Raw genomic sequence first — 17,792 nt, forward strand, 5'->3', positions numbered from 1 at the left:
GGAGCGCTTGTCGTTCCGCAAATGCAAAGAAAAGAAATACTTTTATTTAACCATAGTAATGGAACATGTTTATTTTTAAAGCTTAACAAAATACAAATGTGGGAAACTTACATATTTGACTTGTACACATACCGAGGAACATGCAAGTTTTTTAAAAGTCGCTGAATCTAGTACAGCATAACTTATGTTTAAAATTATGTTATAGCAAAACGTAAAAAATATATATTTATATCATATATTTATATTGTTACATACGGTCGAATTTGTGGACGAGGTACGTAATTTAATTGATGTATAAATAATTATTAGTTAAACTGCCAGCCACCTGAATGGGTTTTGGCTCTTAGATACAGAGGAGCTGCTGCGCTTATGCGGAAGATCAACACTGAACAACAAACTTCGACATCTACGGCTAGAGTAAGCCTTTATGTTCAAAGTTTAACATCGGCGTGCGATTATTTACGTTTTGAATGGGAAAACTGTGAATGTTAAAGAGTCAGTTGTATTCAACAGCTGGCTAGAAATGGCTAGCCAGGACGAGTGTGTACATTTATAAAGACGACTAGCTTGTCGGCTAGCTACAACAATGCTAAAGCAGTCAGAAAGCTGTTCTGCGTGTTCTTTGACATGTCAGCTGTAGGCGGTACGCTGGGGTCGATAGCAACTTTCGTGTGAAACTGAATCAGTGGTAGAGATACGCTAACTTTCGCTGTTGTAGCAGGCTAGCTAGTAGCATTCATAAGCAATTCAGTTGTCCACTTCTGTCGAAGTTAGGCAGGGTTGTAAGCTAATAAATAACAGCAAAAGGGTTGTAAGCTAACACAGAGGCTAAACCAGTGGTTTTTTATTCAAATAATAACTGCATTCTTCAACTCAACAGGCAGGCTTCAGAACTTGTTTACTCGTGTAACTGCTATACCATTATGGAGGAAGAAGAGAGCCCTGTTGATGGCGAGATGAGGACCCCCTTTGCTGCAGAGACCTATGCTGCTGAAGCCATGGCTGCAGACATGGACCCCTGGATTGTTTTTGACTCTAGAAGAACTCCCAGATCCGAGTTTGATGGCTGGTTGGAGAGTAACAGGCCCTCCCAAGTGTCCAGATTTGGAGACGAGGAGGGTGGCGTCAGCCCTGTGGGGTGGATTGCTGTGGTGGGCCCAAACCACTGCCCCAGTGGTGCGGATGTCACAGGACTCCAGGAGAGTTGGGAGAAACTTTTGGCGAGTTCCCGGCCCGTCACCTTCCAGACAGTGAGGGAGCTGGCCCTGAACCATAGAGTACTCTCAGGCAAGTGGCTTATGCACTTGGACACTGGTTTCAAGTTGGACCACGCTTGGGAATGTGTGGCAAGAGCAGCCCTAGATGGCAAGATCTCACTCGTTAAAGTCAGCCCATTTGACCGCAAGGCAGAGGGCAAGCAGGTCATTTGTGCCTATAACCAGAACTTCACTGATGAGAATGAGGTCATGAGGCTGGATTCGGTCATTCGTGCCACAGGGGTCAAATGCCCTCTCTCGTACAAGCCAGATGTGTATACATACCTGGGAATCTATCGGAACAACCGCTGGAATGTTTGCCCCACCATATACGAGAGCAAGTTCGACCTGGAGTGTGTGCCCAGGCGTTCCCACGTCATCAACAAAGTTACCAATCTTGAGGTAACATAAGCCACTCAGACCAAGAGAGGAGTTTTGCTGTAACAGTATGTGAAGAGGTGCGTGATGATCCCAGGAGATGGGTTGGACATTACAGTCCTCTGACTGCAACTATTTAGAACATCATTGGTTGAACTCCGATCACAAATTCATCCTTTTTTTTTTTTCTAGAAAAAAAAAATCCAAAACACTAAATTTGTCTCTTCTTTTTGTGTTGTAAAATTTTCTGAATGACCTGAAACACTTTCAGATTTTTTTTATTTTGTATTGAAAATATTGTATACAAGAATAGTAGTACTAACAAGATTCTAACAGGCTCGAGTGCCGGGAAGAAGACTAACATCCTTGATTTGTATGCACATTTTCAGAAGATCCACTGAAGTACTCCTTGTTGCCATTTTACATTTGTCTCTTGCGTTCGCCTTTTTTTCCCCCCCTTTGTACTGTATAACAGTTACAGAGTTGCAAAGTAAAATACTCTTTTGAAAATCGTCTTTATATGTTGTGGTATTTATTGCCAAAACAGTGTTTTGTATGTTGACAAAGTCTCATTCCAAAAAAAAAAAAGCACAATTATACTACGATCCACTTTCATAATACACGTAAAAACATAATTACATTTCAGTAAAGCACCTTACTGCAGAGTATAGCAAGTCTGAAACAGCTGAGTTAAAATGCAACCATTACTGATAAAATAAGTGTAGAAAAACTGATTACAGAGCAGTGGAAACTATTACCACAAAAAGCACAATCTCTAGTATAAGCACATATATAGTAATGTTGCTTGTTTGATAAATGTACACCTTCATTTTGTTTCCAAGACATTCAGATAGTTTGTGTTAACCTTCAGAAAACAATGGTGCAATCCAAAGAGATAATTTTTTTTTAAAAACGGACATAATCTGTGTAGACTTACCTCTAGATCTGATTACATATATATGAACCCTTTTGTATAAAGACAAAAAAAGAGACAAAAGCTGCACATTTTTGTGGCCACAGCTACCAAAATTGTTCAAATGACAGTACAAAAACATGCTTAACATGTTCCAAAAATAATCACCACACCGGATACCTTTATCAAAGTACCCATGCTGTCTGTCTTCGTAAAACATTCGCTGGAGAATCTGTCTCCACCATCAATATGTTGACAGTGACCTAAACGTTTAGTCACAGATGCTGGACATGGGTTTCACAGGGCATGAAATCTGATCACCTACATTATGGGTTTTGTAATTTATCAGACAAACTATATGACTGGGCAAGGCGTCAGACTGAATACCATAAAGTCATTGCTGGTATTTTAAGAAGTGTGTCCACAGTGAGCAGTGCTGCTACATTCGGTCTCCTCTGCCTACTTCCTTTTTTGCCTTACAATAATAAAGAAGTTTTAGTCCTGATGGCCACAGGGGAAGATACAATTGGTCTTTGGAAAAATGAAAGAAACTTTAAGTCGGGTGTCCTGACACAAACCCAGCTTGGCTTCCACTGTTAAAAATGGAAATAAGACGGTCCTCATCAGCAGACATCAACTCATCGAAGTCTTCGAGCATTTGGTTGTTATTGGGTCTGCTGTCTGTCATGATTTCGTTCTGGAGCAGATGCACAATGCTGTTGGGGTAATTCATCCAAGTGCTTCCTGGGTTGCTGGCAGGGTCAGAAGTGTTCTGAGATGCTGCACTAGTCTGGGCAGCGGTAGAGGAGCCCGAAGGGCCAGTCGGCTGACATGAAGGATGATTTACGATTTGGGGGTTCAGAAGATCCTCCAAGTCATCCATGTTGAGGCTGTCCAGGTTGACTGGGACCTGGCCTTCAGTGAAGCTAGGGAAATCTGGGATATCGTCATCAACAAGTGGTGGCTCTCCCCGGAACTGAGTGCTCTGGAGGGCGAAGGAGTTGCTTGTCTGTGAAGAGGCCAAGTTTACTTGAGAAGCTGAGGGCTCCTGCTGGGTGATAGTCGAGGAAATGTTGGGGAAGAATTCATGAAGATCTGACAGGTTGACCGTTGAGTAGTCCTGATTGGAAGTGGAAGTGATGGTAGAGGTGGCCGGTGATGGGTTCATTGAAAAGCTAGACACTGGGTTTGCTTTTGGTTGGGAGCCCAGGGCTGTCATCTTCCACTGGTTGGTAGGAGCTGCTGACATGTTGGAGGCTTCTACTTTTGTCTGCTCAGAAAATAGCTGGCCTGGTTGGAAGGGGTATTGGGGATGTGATTTTGCCCCAGTGGGACCAGTGGGCACCACAGCTGCTGCAAACACAAGCAAGTGATTTGAGAACTCACTGCAGAAAATCCTTATCACATATTTCACATACACAAAGTTCACCGCTAATGACTCAACTGCTTTAAGACAGGAAGACGAGGAGATTGAAACTAACACCAATCTAAATTACTGTTTTATTATTTAGAGTATTACTTATTATAAGCGGACATTAACTATCATCAAATTACATTTGCCAGAAATGACAATTTTTGAATGAATCCATTTGTTAGTTGGTGTAAAAGATATCAGGAAGTAAAGTAAAATGTCTTCAAATGAGTTCAAATAAGGAAGGAACATCTGCAACAGACTCACCAGCTTGTGGGTTCAGTAATTGAGGCTTGGCTGTCAGCTTTCTCCTTGATGGGTTTAGGTGCTGTCTATCTTGTGGAGTGGTCACTGAAATGTCAGAAGACGTCTTTATAATACCATGCTTAACAACAGTGTAACCATTATCCAATTATACTATGCTCAGCTGACAGAAAAAAAAATCTTATTAACCTACCACTAGATAGCAAGGGCCCTAGCTTCAGGTTCTGGAACATATCTCCTGTCCGCTTTCTCTTCTCACTCAGCCTGTATTCATCTGCCAGGGTGGAAATGATAAAGAAGTTAAATTTGAGAAAAGTTGCACATATTCAGCACATTTTCTGCATATAATATATTTTACCTGGATCTGACGGCAGGTACTGGAAGTCCATTGGCTCACTGACTTCTCGGTCAGAGGGCCGCCGGAGTTGCATCTTGACTCTCACTGGCTCAGTGAGGTTAGTGTCACGGTAGGGCGGAGTGCGAAACACAATGGCCACCTGCCTGTGGACATCAGCTTGGGAGAAAGTGCCCTTCCCCTCCCAAGAGTCTTGGAAGAAACGCACCTCAATGTCCTCTGCAGGGAAACAGAAAATGGCAAATGTAACAACATACTGCAGCTGGTGAAGAACTCAAAAAGAATAATCAGATAATCGGGCACTAACTCGCCGGCTTCGGTGCAAAAGCAGCTCTGATGTTTTTGATTAACAGAGAAAAGACCCCGGGGGTGTTACATCACATTTGCTGCTACGCAACACTCAAGTCTAACAACAACTCAGAAGGCTCGCAGCCAGCTTCAGTTGTTAAACTTCAACCAAAAGGGTTTAATGTTCAAAGCAGATATGTGACAGCGCCGCTCGTTGTGAAAGTAGCTGTGTGACAGGCTCCCAGAGACAGCAGGACCGAGAGATGAACTAGTACAAAATTCAGCCTTCTCACGATCTTTTTTCGCAATGATGCAATTTGTATCCAGTTTAAGATGTATCAAATGATACTCAGGGGAGCACCCACATCCAAATTACAAAGCATATATGTGTGCCATGATCAAACAGCAGCAGATAAGTGAGGGAAGAAAAAAAAGGCTTGTATAATGAGCATAAAGTGATCACTTTAAAAGAAACTGTTGTACAGAAATGAAAAGAACTGGAAAAGAATGAGAAGAAGAAGAAAGCTTTAACTCAGCACAAAAACAGATTAGGTGACTGCTTTGCATTGTGTTACACACAGCAGCTTCCATGAGATGCAATGAAATCCCACACATGGAACAAAGGCACAGTCTGAACCCAGAGGTTTCTGAAGTGCATACGTGATGCTTCAGTCAACATTTTTTTTTTAATTTCCATCATCACCTACAGCAGTTTCCTAGCAGCTAACATTAGCACTCCCTTGGAGTCATCTTTGTGTCCACCTAAATCAAGTCCTTGTCACTACTTTTCTCTCATTGCTGCTGAGACCTGCTGCCTGCTGAAAACAACCTCAGTGAGTTCAAAGTTTGCAGACAGGAAAAACCAACACACAATAAAATAATTCCTCTGATCATTTTTGGAGACTGTATTCTAGTGGGGAGGTAGAGCATACAGCCCGATCCGGCGGGGCGGTGTGGGAAGCCAGATCGAGCGCCCCCTTCTGGCTCTCCTCTCTGCACTCTCCTATCTTGTCTCTTTTGTCTTACTTCTCTCTATCACCTTTTCTATCCCTTTGAAGAAGAATCCAAGGTCCACTACTGATAATGTGTCCCAAATCTTAATATGATCATTTAGATCAGATCTCTAATCCCCCCAAAAATGTCAGATTAGCCTGGGTAAAACACCAAAGGTTTCTGGGCTGCCTTTCCTCATAACAGCCATCCCTCAAGCTTCTCGCCATTTAACGCAATGCATTATCAGGGACTACAACATCTAGTCCTTTTACTGAATTAGCAAGTTACACCTTTCCCATTTAAGACAGTCGTTTGATGAATTATTAAAGTGTAACTGTAGTGTATTATAGTGCAATATCTTGATTAATGTGGCTTTAAAGTCTATTAATGGGAAGCAGTGACTAGCAAATAGAATGATCTGGGATATAGCACTACATGCTATATTACAATATTAAATCAATAAATAAATAACATAACAACAGCTGGTCGAGTTGCTGGTGTTACTTTCATTATGAGAAAAGTGCTTCATCAATTGACTTTCAAGACCGAGCCGTTATTTATCTTTCCTTGTCTACAGTTGGCCCAGACAAATTTCAGTTTTCCATATCTGTCTGACATTAGCCAACATTAATTAGCAGTCAGTGTGCAGTCATTCAAGAATATTCTCATTGACTGTACAATGGGCAGTGTTGTTGACTGCGCTGTCTAACATCTATAAGCTTAATGTTCACTACATGTTTGCTTAGAATATCTAAGTCACAGCAAGCCAAAGAAGACGTAGGAGTAACACACATGGTCAAAGAGACTAGTAAATCTTTTTATTACAGGTGACCTGTATTATAATGTTCAAACAATTTCTGTGTTTATTGCTTGAGGCTTCGAGTATAGATATATCAGTATTGGCATATTTGACCTACGTATGTTCATTAAGTGGCAGCTTTGTTGGCTCTGGCATCAGCTAGCAGCCTATTCTGTATCTGAACAACAACAAAAATGATATCACTGTGTAAACTCACTGCTCTGGACAAACACAATCGTGTTATTCCTTAGTTGTTTCTCTGAAGTGGAATCTGTCAGATAATTTGGCAACAGGAAAGGCAGTGGTAGAAGTAAAACTTCCAGATAAAAAAAGCCTTTTTAAAAACCATTTTAGGGGAATGAGGGTAAAGCTGATTTAGTTCATCTGGAAAGAACAGATTTTTTCAGTGTGACCAGTCGAGAAGTTTTGTTAAGAAATACAGAACATTTTATTTGAATAACAGATCCTGAGGTTGACTGTAAGAAGACACAGTCTTGCTCTACTTAAGGTTGGCTAACCACGTATGTCCAGTAAAAAAGTGGACTTGCTGTAACTTAAAGGGGAAATGAGCACTGAAAGCCTCAGTACGTCTCTCTAACACGTGTTTGTAAGTTGCATTATGATATAGGACGGGTCAGTTTAGTGTGTAATGCCAGGTAGTCTGCATTTTCTTTTTAACTTTTTTAATATATCCATTACATGCATAATTAGCACATCTGCTGTTTTGAAGAAGGAAACTAAGCCATGACAGCTGCTGTAAAAAATGGAAACCCAGTCACCTCATATAGTATATTTTATTAAGTGAGTCACTCTTCTATTTTGAGACCACTTGCTTCTAACTTCTTCTCTTCTCACACAATCTTCTGTGGGTGTAAAGGACTTACACCGTTTCCGCTCTACGTGTATTGCAAGTTTTACATCTGCTTACTCAGTCCTGAGTTCTATTTATGGATTATTCAGTCTGAAAGTGTAGGTTTAGTTGTGCTGTGTGCCGCTGTGCTCTTTCGGTATCTGTACAGTAACACTGTACCTTTTTGCACTTTGTCACACAGCAGAAAGATTTCATCCCCTCCTTTGCAGCTTCCAGAGTTGCGGTTGACTCTGCAGATCTTTAGCTCTGCTGTGTTTGGAGCCCCTGCAAGACAGAACAAAAGCCTTTATGTGCCCATGAACACGATAGTAGTGCAACACTTAAATATCACACAGTGAGGCCCGCTCTGGCTGGCACTTCGATACTTGGGTGGCTAACGTCTCCGTTTTATTTGGCTTACTTTGTCTACTTTTTTTGTTTGTTTGTTTTTTGAAACACAGACAATTGACATTTTTCGAAAGTGAAATTAAACTTTTTCAGCTGTTTGGAGAAACACAGATGTATGTGTTTGATCCACAAGTGAGTCTGTGGTGATGTCTATTTCTTGTAAATACCTTCAAACTGAGAGGAAACATTAATTTGCAAAGAGGAACAGAGAATCACTGAGGGCATGGAAGGCTGCAGGACATTTGGAAGTTTTATAGTCGTGATTATACGTGTGAACGTGCTGGTACAGAGAGCTCAGACTGATACTCGTCTCTCTACAATGGTACAGTACTTACTATAAGCACCTCTTACCTTATATTAACATATAAGAAATATCTATATCAGCTAATTTGGTGCATATGCATTTCTGTTCACGTGTGCTGTGTTCAACTCACTGTTGTCATAGATGGGCTGTGATACCACAGGCTCCAGAGGATAGAGCTCCCCTGTAGAGAGAGTGATGGAGGCCTGGAAGCAAAGCCGGACTGAATTTAGGTCAAACTCTTCCTCCCACACCTTAGCCTCAGGAACTGCATCCAAGAAAGAGAAGGAAAAGGGCGTGGTACGCAACACACAATAAAACACTCAAGCAAACCACTGCATCCTGTCGTACTACTTTTCAACACACAGCCACCACCCGCTATCGTCTCAGTAACAAACATGAAGTAGAATTTGCTTAGTGTTGTTGATAAGAGTTGACCATACAGAAGTTAACGCATAGCTGTTGCATGAGAAGAAGTCAGTAATCCAAATTAAGCACATGATTACAATTATCCTCCAAAATGATGTTATCATATCCTTTAAGGACAAAGGTAGTTAACATAAACAATCACTAAAATCTGTGGTGGAGACTCATCTCTAACTATGGCCACTTACTGTTAAAGGGGTTATTGTTTGTCTGCAGTCTACAAGTGATGGCCTCATTTACATCCTTCTTCTTCACACATTGTATACCCAGGTTCTGAAAACTGAAAAGACAAAAAACAAAACAACTTTTTAGACATCTAGCAACACAGTTCATGCAATCATCTTTTGACCCAGTTTACTTTTTTGGTTAACGAAATAGTAGGCATTGCACTGCTACTTCCTGAAGTATTTGCTGTTCTTGACTTCTACCCCATATCTACCCTTATTCTGGCTGCACTATAATGACTGTGTTTGAACTGCTTGTGTCCAGTACCTGCATTATACCTGCATTATAACCTAACCTAATTATTATTATTATTTTTTTATTATTATTATTGTTGTTGTTAGTCACAGTCAAATATAGTTTAACAATTAAAAGCTTGTTAGCATACAGATTTTTTTATGTACTTTTCTGGGTTATTTAACATGATGTTTCATTAATTTAGACTCCAGGGAGACTATAATTAGAAATAACAGTGTAACGGTTTCCCTTTTATAACTTGTGTGGTGATCTAGAGCAATGATCAGGATATAAACTGTTCAGTGTGAAAAACAATTGCCTAACATAAGCACGTGCAGTTGCTCATGTTGAATCACAGTGCACACATCTGTCTGCAGTACAAGCTGATTTGTTTGACTTTTGTCACTGTTTCAATGAAGACAGAAAAAAACTGTCATGTCTTGCCAGATATATGGGTTCAGTAGGTTTCAACATATCTTATCAGTCAGTATTTCCACTTCAGAACCAAATTGGGAATGATTTGGGGTTTTTTTCCAACTTGTGGAAATTTTGTTCTGGTTGTAATACAGAGGAAATGTTAACTCTTTTGTGCTAAAAAAAAGTATTCTGTTAAATTTTTGCTCATCTAGACACCAAGCAAGGTGACAGTACACACGTCATTTTCCAGAACCGATCAAGGGCTAATCTAGGTCAGTCACTGCAAAACTTCACTTTGCATTAGCCTGAAACTGTAGTTTTCCTCGAGACACCGTAGCGCTCTGTATTGCTTTTTTTCCTTTAGGTTTCTCTGAAGTGTCTAATTTTATCTTTACATACAAACTAGTCCTACCTGTGTATCCGTCTCTCCTGCAGGTCAGCCTCATAGTAGCCGTGTTTGCAGTCTTTTCCAACCAGCTCATGAGGATGAGGCTTGTAGGGTGAGTTCTTTGTCACCAATGAGATGCGAACACGCAGGGGGCCGCTGTAGTTGTGCACCTGTCCATAAAAAAACAGAGTTTTACTGATAGAAGGTTCAGCCATAAGGGCACTTGCATTGTCTGCAGCTAAAACAAACTCACTGCATGCAACTTGCAGAGAAGAATTACAGGTTCTGATACACAAACGTTCGTCTGATGACTTACTGGTGGTGCTGTTCATTTTAGGGTCTATGACTAAGTTGTTTGCAATGCTTCACCCCTTTAATTCAAGTTAACGAACTGGACATCTCAACTATGTTTATAGTACTGATGCCTTCTAGGACATTTTTAATATAAGTTATCTGCACTAATTGCCTGTCAGACAGGTCCATTCTTCAGTTTGGGTTTATGACTTTGTACTAACAGATGTACCTTGCAAACCAAGCTTGTTAGCGTTAGCTGATAACATCCATTCTTTCATAGTCCAGAATTAATTTTGCCGATATTGTAGGAAAAATGTATTCTTCTGGAAATTACGTTTTCAATTGAAATGATCAACACAAATATATATATGATATTATATAATATATAATATAATATTGGATTTCTTTCTTGCATCATCCATCACGCATACACAGTCTGTGTTCCTAACATTCAACAGGAAAAACAGATGTTTCAGCTGCAGAAAGCATTTTTTCAGCACTGACCTTCTCCACCATAAATGTACAGTTGACGTACATGAGTCACTGTGGAAACAGTTGCTGTGGTTGCATGCACCCGTTTTACCTAAATCTTCACCAATGTGTATATTATCTGTAATGTAAATGATATTTAATGAATCGTCGCTAAAACGCATCAGTAAGTTGTGCCACCTCACCTTGATTGCTGGGTGCGTCTTAGTGGTGTCATTGCTTTTTTCTCCGGGAATGCTGCCAGCAGACCGTCCCTCACACTTGTACCTAAATCTCATCCCCCTTTGCTTTGGCTGCTCGATAATCTCTATGTAGGGAGCTGTTGAGGAAAGCAAAGGCATTGTGTCATTGTGAAATACTGCTTTACTTGTGTCAGTGTGTCAACACAGACAGCCTCATCGATCGTCACTACACCCGAGGGTAGAAATGTTTACTCATGAAATCACTGCAGAGAACATCAGTAATTCTTTTTAAAAAGGAAAGTGTGCTTACCCTGGTTGAGCGGGGTAAGGCTCCATCCATATCCAGCTGTGGTGAACAGAAACAAGAAAGGAATTTAACCAACTTATTGAGGAAAAACTGCAGGTTTTCCATCTACGACTTCCACGAGGAAGCACGCAGTGGTGGTGGAGATGACAAAAATAACAGAAAACAGATTTGTTGCATATTTGAGGTTTAGTCAGAGTTTGTCATTTGTGGTGAGGTCAGGGTGGAATTCTACAGGAGAGTGCAGCGTCCAACGGGGTCGAAGGATGCCGAGATACAAGGGCCTCCCAGCTAAATATAATCTCTGGTTGTCATAAACCACTTGCCTGCAAAGCTACCGAGAAGGAGACGAAGTGCAGAAAAAGGCAAACAATGACAGGCAGGGCTTTTAATATTGGTGTCAGGTTACCAGCTTTGTTGCTGGAAGCCTTTAGTGCAGGGTGCACTCCAGTTTCAGGCAGTAAGTAAGGTGTAACACTGGGTGAGTCGATCAAAGCTCCACCCATCAGCAGGCAGGAAAGGTTCAGCTCAAAAGCTTGAGTAGAGTCCTTTCCATGCTGTAACATGTTCGCTTTCTAGCCTTAGCTCAAAGACATTATTCTTGCTTTTTCTGATCATACCTAAAATGCCAGAATAATACTGAATGAAGAGGCTGTGCAAAGCCCCAAAGTGAAGACTAAAAATAACAAACAAACAAACAAACAAAAGTTGTTGTTTGTTAAAATAAAAGGATGACATGAGTCTGTAATGACTGCATTTTGACCACTTATGTGAAAGACAGTCTTTTCTACTTACTGAGTCTGGATGATGTGAAAGTGAAAGCACATACCCACAATGACCGAAAGATCATTAATGACTGAATTAAGAGCATCACAGCTGAGGCCTTCGATACTGTTGCTAGAATCACTTTCAATTTTACTGACCGAACAAAGGGACATACTTTTATGATGCTCAGTCAGATGTTGGCTGTTTGTCGTGCCAATATCGACAACCAAGACAGAGATAAGTGACACTTATCAACAAACATAATCTATTTTAAGGTTTATAACATTTGCATAAAGTGTGGCTGCACTCTAAACATAGGAAGTCAACAGAACTCCATTATAAAATCTCGTTTGTTTATGGTTTAGCCTAAAGGCAAAGGTATATATGGAATAAAATAGAAACGGAGGCGGCTGTGAAATCTTCACAGTATCTGCATACACGTGTTCTCCTGAACACAGAGCTTATTACCACAATTTCCTATCGGAACCGTTTTTGTCAATTAAAGCCGGAGTGGGCGGTTGCTAAACGCGTCGACCAATTAAATACGACTTTTTTTTTATTGAAAAGAACGTTATACGGTGATTTTAACCAGGCCGAATTTAAAATACACTATTCACTGTTACTGACAAGCTTTTGAGTGCGTGATTCACAAAGAATATTTCCACTTACATACAGAAAAACATTAAATGGCGAGAGTTCTGAACGAAGTTTCAGTGGCTAGAAGGAAATCTCTCAAGTGGACAAACCCCACAGGCCTCTTGGCAGCGCGAGACTTGTTTGGTTCGCTCCGCTCGTGCCAGTTGAGTTGTCCACAAGCTGAGAAATTCATTCAGTTAAACATCAAGTTTCTCTCGGCTATTTCACATGTATGCGATAAACCAAAGTTAAGTCAAACTTCTGTCTGTACGTTAGCTTACTATTCGGGAACAGACTCCTCCTGTTGGCGCAAAACCCAATGATAGCGGGGCTTTCCCTTGTGCGCAAAACAACTCCCTGTACAGTTTCGCCTCCCGTGTCTGAGATGAGTAAATAAAAGCAGCTCCACTTACGGTCCATGGCTGTGTCCAAGTCCAGCTCACGCTCCTCGATATCCCCCGCTGTTTCTCAATAATTTGTATCTTATTTTAAGCCAAAAAAGAGCAGGAAACACGGCACTACAGACTCCACGAAGTTCTTGACAGAGCCGCTCTGTCGCCTCCTTCGCTCCACCTACGTCTGTGTACGAGAGTGTACAGTTAGTAAAGCCACAGACATAGTTACGTTCGTGCTCACGGGTTTTCCGGTAAGGAACATCTATTTGGGAAGCGATGTGCTGCAACTTTGTTGTGCAACACGCCTCTCGCCAAGTTGCAGCAACTGCACAGTACGTGCTTTATTCTCTTCATTGTTTGATTTTTTTTTATTTGATTTGATTTTTATTGATTAGCATTCAAATATCTCAGTGAAAACAGAACAAAGATCTACCACAAAGCAAGAAAGCATGAGACAAGGCTAATCAAAAGGTATTGGCTGAAGCATTTGCTTATTACGCCAACCCTTTTAACAAAAGATCTTTTTGCATGCAGCTCCTGTGCACAGGGCTCGAAGCAAATAATAAAACAAAGCAAAAACAAAACAAACAAACAAGAAAAAAAAACTTTCCACCTTAGATAAGTAACTACATCAAAGCAAAAGAATCAAGAGGGGTTTTTTTTTTTTTTTTTTTGCTCTTTTCATTCTTGATTTATATATTTTTCTAATACTCTATTTTTAAACATATTTTTAAACAAGGAAAATGAACTACACCTTTTTAAATCACTGTCATAACTATTCCACAGGTTAACTCCTCTAATAGAAACACATCTCTGCTTTATTTTTGTCCTCATCTTGTTTTTTTTTTAAAGAAATCTGTTCCCCTTAAGTCATTGTGATGTCTTTTTCTCACACAGTAGGCATTGTTTTTGTGCCACGTTTATTACAAATGCAGAATCTGAAATTGGATAACCTTTCGCTGATAACGCCTTTTATTGACTACTTAGGCAGCTACTAGCTTTACCCCCAAATGTTAAATTAATTAATCGAATTTATAGTGAACTAAAAAAAATCAAAACATGGCAGATTTTTTTGGGTAATTTTCAAGATAACGGAAATAGGTGTGAACAGAACAATAACTTGGTTTATTTTTTATTTTTTAAAGCCAGCCACTACCTTTACCAAGTCTCCAAAATTAACAATAGTTTATTTTCATGGTTTTCACGCTTTTTCACATTAGTATAGCAGAACTGTGGTGTAATGGGAGTAGTGTATACCAATTGTGCGTTACTTATTTTAAGACTTTCGTCTAGTTGCAAGGGACAAGCAATTGCTCATAAAATACTGCATACTTTTATTTTGAAGAGGGAAAATTGCGTCGTGTCCGGCGCTGTGGCTAGCTTGATCTAGTTGCAGACCTCTGCCTTCTCTCTGCAGTGCAACTTGCCTCCACCCACTCAAAACAGTGCGGAAATACCCAGTGACGCACTTGAAAGAAACTGAAAAATAAGTGAGTGGGAGAGGCAATAACATAACTCTTGGCTTTAGTCATAACCTGGAAGAGTCTTAAGATTAAGATCCAACTCACTTTTTTCCTGTCTGTCGGCTCTTCTCTCTGTAAACAGACACAACATACAGATCTTAAGTTTACCAGTTTCAGTGTTTTTCAGGCCAGTCCTTCACACACGGTCTTACTTTACACGTTTCTGGTCTGCTGGTTGCACTAGAAATCAGTACCTACTTAATACAGTGTGATAATAGTGACAGGGCTTCAAACGCCTTTTTTTAAAACAACGATTATTTCACCATGTTGTTTTAGTCTAGTTGAAGACAAAGTAACGTGAATAAAGGACTGATTTTGCTCTAAGAGACATATCCTGGCCAGAAGGGGGCGCTGGAGGTGAATAAATCAGGCCCTTTAAGACACCTGTCCTTTGATAGAATATGGTGAAAACGAAAACTTATTTTCTTAGTGTAAACGATGTTCCATTATAAATAGAGTATATCTAATGGTAATCTTCGCATCGTTATCATTATGATTATTGCTGTAAGAAGCACTGGATTAGCTGATGCATTCAACGCAATCGAAAATCACACGTAAAAAGCAAGAGTGAATATGCTATTGACCATCTTTTTTTTTGGCTACCCTTCTTTTCTAATACAAATACATTTTTGTACCCTCATATCATGATCTTTATGGTTGAGCCAGGCTTTATATAGCAATGGCTGAATATGAGGATTGAATTAGAAAATGAGGAGGAAAAAAAGTATGTGAAACTTATGAGCAGGATTACTATGTTTTTAAAAAATGTCCACTGTTCTCCTTTCTGTTCTAGAAACTAAAATATCCGAGGTGTAGTTGAATGAGGCGTAATGGCCCTAAATGGGAGGCCGCGAAAGGGAGGCGGTTTCTGTGCGGTGAGGCGGTGTCTGCCCTGCCTGCTTCAGACTGCGGCGGGCAGAGCTGTTCGTTACAGAAATGGCGGAGGGGGAGTTGGACGTCGACTCGCTGATTTCCAGGCTTTTAGAGGGTGAGTTCACAACCAAGTTTTATTTGTGTATTCTTGTTTTGCCCAGTGTTAGCCCCTAATACTTATTTAGGTTTTATTTTTGACAATAAAGGCCCGCTTTACGTGTTAGCGTTGCCCGGTTCTGGAGTGAGCAGGACTGGTCCTCACTGTCGTTAACAACAGGCACACCTTTTTAGTCAGCAACAGTCTTTCTTTCACGGATCTTTTTAGATTAATTTGTAATTCACTTGGATGCAACTATGTTCGAGCTTTTTTGTAAACTGCATTTTGAGGGTTTTGGTGATTAAGTGGTAAGAAAGTTCTTGCTAGTGGGCTGTTTGTGCTTCGATGGAAGATAATGTCAGACCTATCTTACTATCCATCTTAGACTAACTAGCTAATAGTATAGTAATTAAGTGCTGTCTTACTCACGTCACAGCATTTGTGTTATCACTTTGGAATGCACCAAATGAAATACTTAACAAGTTGCTTCTACTGTCTTTTAACCTATTATAGTCTCTGCTCCTTTACAAAAGCTCTGTTCAAAATACACGGTGGAGGGCGATAGCTTCAGGGGCAAATGCTCAGCAAAAGTTGACATTTCTTTAAAAATAAAGTTTAGATTGATGATTGAGTGTAGCCGAAAGTGTCCCAACAGTTGCCCGATCTACGAGGAAGCAAAATCTTGCTTCTGATTTCTAAAAATTGGGTTTGTCTTTAATTCTAAGAAAAATTCAAATTTTTTTAAATGGGATTTGGCTTAAGGGTTTCTGAGCTGAAGACTGCAGCTCTGTTGTTTTCTGGCGCATATTGCTAAGTGGCGATGTTTACACAAGCCACAGGCTTCGGTAGTATTCCCATTAAAACATACTTGTAGGAGTTCAAAACCTAAACCAAACTTTTAGCTCTACTACTCCGTGTGTTTTCTTATCCATGAACCGGTGCATATAGTTTGTTCAGCTGGCCTTTTGATCATAAAGAACACACATTTTGTCAACAGTACTACATTGAATAGGAATCTTTTCAATACTAGCTGTGGCTCAACTTTATCCAGAGAGACACTTGTTAATTCTGTATTCTGTCGTAGCTCATATGCATGTGGACTTTTCTGCTGAGCTGTTGTGTAAAAGTGTTTTTGCCTCTACTCCATTGTTATGTGTTGGCTAGCAGCAGGGGATGATTTCTTAGTGCTAAATGAGGGATTCTGACAGACAGACGAGTTGATGTCGATGAGAATTTCTTGAAAATAGATTATAAACAGGGAGATTATATCTCTCTGAGTCAGTGGTGAACAAGCATTCATGCCAGATCATCTCATGCACAGCAACTTCTGCTAATGATTGAACCCAGTGTAGATGTACAGTGCATGTCAGCAGAGGTGGGACCAAGTCATTGTTTTGCAAGTCTCAAGTAAGTCTCAAGTCTTTATCCTCAAGTCTCAAGTCAAGTCTCAAGTAATGTCAGGCAAGTCAGAGTCGAGTCTCAAGTCACTGGTGTAAAAGTCCGAGTCAAGTCACAAGTCTGAAACTTTGAATTTCAAGTCCTTTCGAGTCTTTAAAAAAAACAAACGAAAAAATAATGTTGCAGTTATATGCTAAATGTAACTATTAGACCATGTAATTTTTAAATCTGTGTTTTTCTCAACACATGACAAAATAGTGAACTTAGAAAATATACACAAATTGTGAAATTGCACCTCTTTAAAATGCAGCTCAATTAAACCTAGCTCCAAGAATAATTTTCACCGACAGTTCTGAGATAAGCTGCATGTTATTCTTGGATGCGGTTGTAGGACCAGCTTTAAAATCGCATGACAAAAATATCATACACATTAAAAAAAACTGTATCACCAACGTAGCCTGGACAACATTTGCTAGTTAGATGAAGTCAGCTATCTCATCTTAGCATATTTATATGCATATTTATAATTATACGCTTCTTGGAGTGAGTGCACACACTCATGAAGTTTAGTAACTTCAGGTCACTGCAACAAGCCCAGGTACAGTTTACCGACGGATGGGTACAGGACCTTGAAATGCACCGTGTAGAACGAAAGACCATCGTACGTATCATAAGTTTACCAGTCTCACAAATTGTCGTCATAAATACACATTCCTTAACCGTTTATTAATAGGACCTTTGAGCTCAACGGTAATTAATTAGTAGTGGAAATAATTTCTGGTACCCATCACAGAAATGTAGCAGTGACAACAATATTGTATGCTGTAATCGTACTGGGCAATTAGTGATACAAAAAACCTGTTTTATCCTGTGAATAAAAGTATATGTTTTTGTCAATGTACCATAATAACAGAAGCGAAACGCAATATT

At 40.0% G+C, this 17,792-nt stretch overlaps 3 protein-coding genes across 6 annotated transcripts in view; 2 read left to right on the top strand and 1 right to left on the bottom strand.

Moving 5' to 3' along the window:
* Window positions 1-113: 113 nt before the first annotated feature.
* On the top strand, window positions 114-2,149 carry lg3h11orf68 (linkage group 3 C11orf68 homolog). 3 transcript variants are annotated; one of them, XM_085451722.1, is made up of 3 exons: window positions 114-274; window positions 348-417; window positions 881-2,149. In XM_085451722.1, exon 3 carries the CDS (start codon window positions 924-926, stop codon window positions 1,665-1,667), a length of 744 nt encoding a protein of 247 aa, XP_085307848.1. In that variant the 5' UTR covers window positions 114-274; window positions 348-417; window positions 881-923; the 3' UTR covers window positions 1,668-2,149. The 3 variants fall into 3 exon arrangements, with proteins under 3 accessions (XP_085307848.1, XP_085307849.1, XP_085307847.1); XM_085451723.1 differs by lacking the exon at window positions 348-417; XM_085451721.1 differs by lacking the exon at window positions 114-274 and having other exon boundaries at window positions 281-417.
* Window positions 2,145-13,173, bottom strand: rela (RELA proto-oncogene, NF-kB subunit a). Of its 2 annotated transcripts, none has more exons than XM_085451720.1 (11): window positions 12,990-13,173; window positions 11,182-11,217; window positions 10,875-11,008; window positions 9,931-10,076; window positions 8,831-8,922; window positions 8,350-8,484; window positions 7,688-7,792; window positions 4,581-4,796; window positions 4,416-4,496; window positions 4,226-4,309; window positions 2,145-3,897 (listed from the first exon to the last, which is right to left on the bottom strand). In XM_085451720.1, exons 1-11 carry the CDS (start codon window positions 12,994-12,996, stop codon window positions 3,101-3,103), a joined length of 1,833 nt encoding a protein of 610 aa, XP_085307846.1. In that variant the 5' UTR covers window positions 12,997-13,173; the 3' UTR covers window positions 2,145-3,100. The 2 variants fall into 2 exon arrangements, with proteins under 2 accessions (XP_085307846.1, XP_085307845.1); XM_085451719.1 differs by having other exon boundaries at window positions 2,145-3,900.
* Window positions 13,174-15,368: 2,195 nt separating this feature from the next.
* Window positions 15,369-17,792, top strand: part of LOC146715322 (serine/threonine-protein phosphatase PP1-beta catalytic subunit) — a 32,531-nt gene continuing 30,107 nt past the window's right edge. The window contains exon 1 of the mRNA XM_085451726.1: window positions 15,369-15,482. Within this exon, the coding sequence (XP_085307852.1) occupies window positions 15,431-15,482 (52 nt within the window). The 5' untranslated portion in view covers window positions 15,369-15,430. The remainder of the gene's footprint in view (window positions 15,483-17,792) is intronic.

The sequence above is a fragment of the Copadichromis virginalis genome, linkage group LG3, assembly GCF_057382275.1.
Source record: "Copadichromis virginalis isolate Kocher_CV1m ecotype Utaka linkage group LG3, C_Virginalis_male_GT1.1, whole genome shotgun sequence".
NCBI lineage: Eukaryota > Metazoa > Chordata > Actinopteri > Cichliformes > Cichlidae > Copadichromis > Copadichromis virginalis.

Excerpts from the sequence above, each read along its gene's own strand:
- lg3h11orf68 (XM_085451722.1), top strand. The coding sequence starts at position 924 with ATGGAGGAAGAAGAGAGCCCTGTTGATGGCGAGATGAGGACCCCCTTT.
- rela (XM_085451719.1), bottom strand. Across the intron at positions 8,923-9,930 it reads CAGGAGAGACGGATACACAG|TTTTCAGAACCTGGGTATAC; the intron begins GTAGGACTAGTT and ends TTGTCTTTTCAG. Across the intron at positions 4,497-4,580 it reads GTACCTGCCGTCAGATCCAG|ATGAATACAGGCTGAGTGAG; the intron begins GTAAAATATATT and ends CCACCCTGGCAG.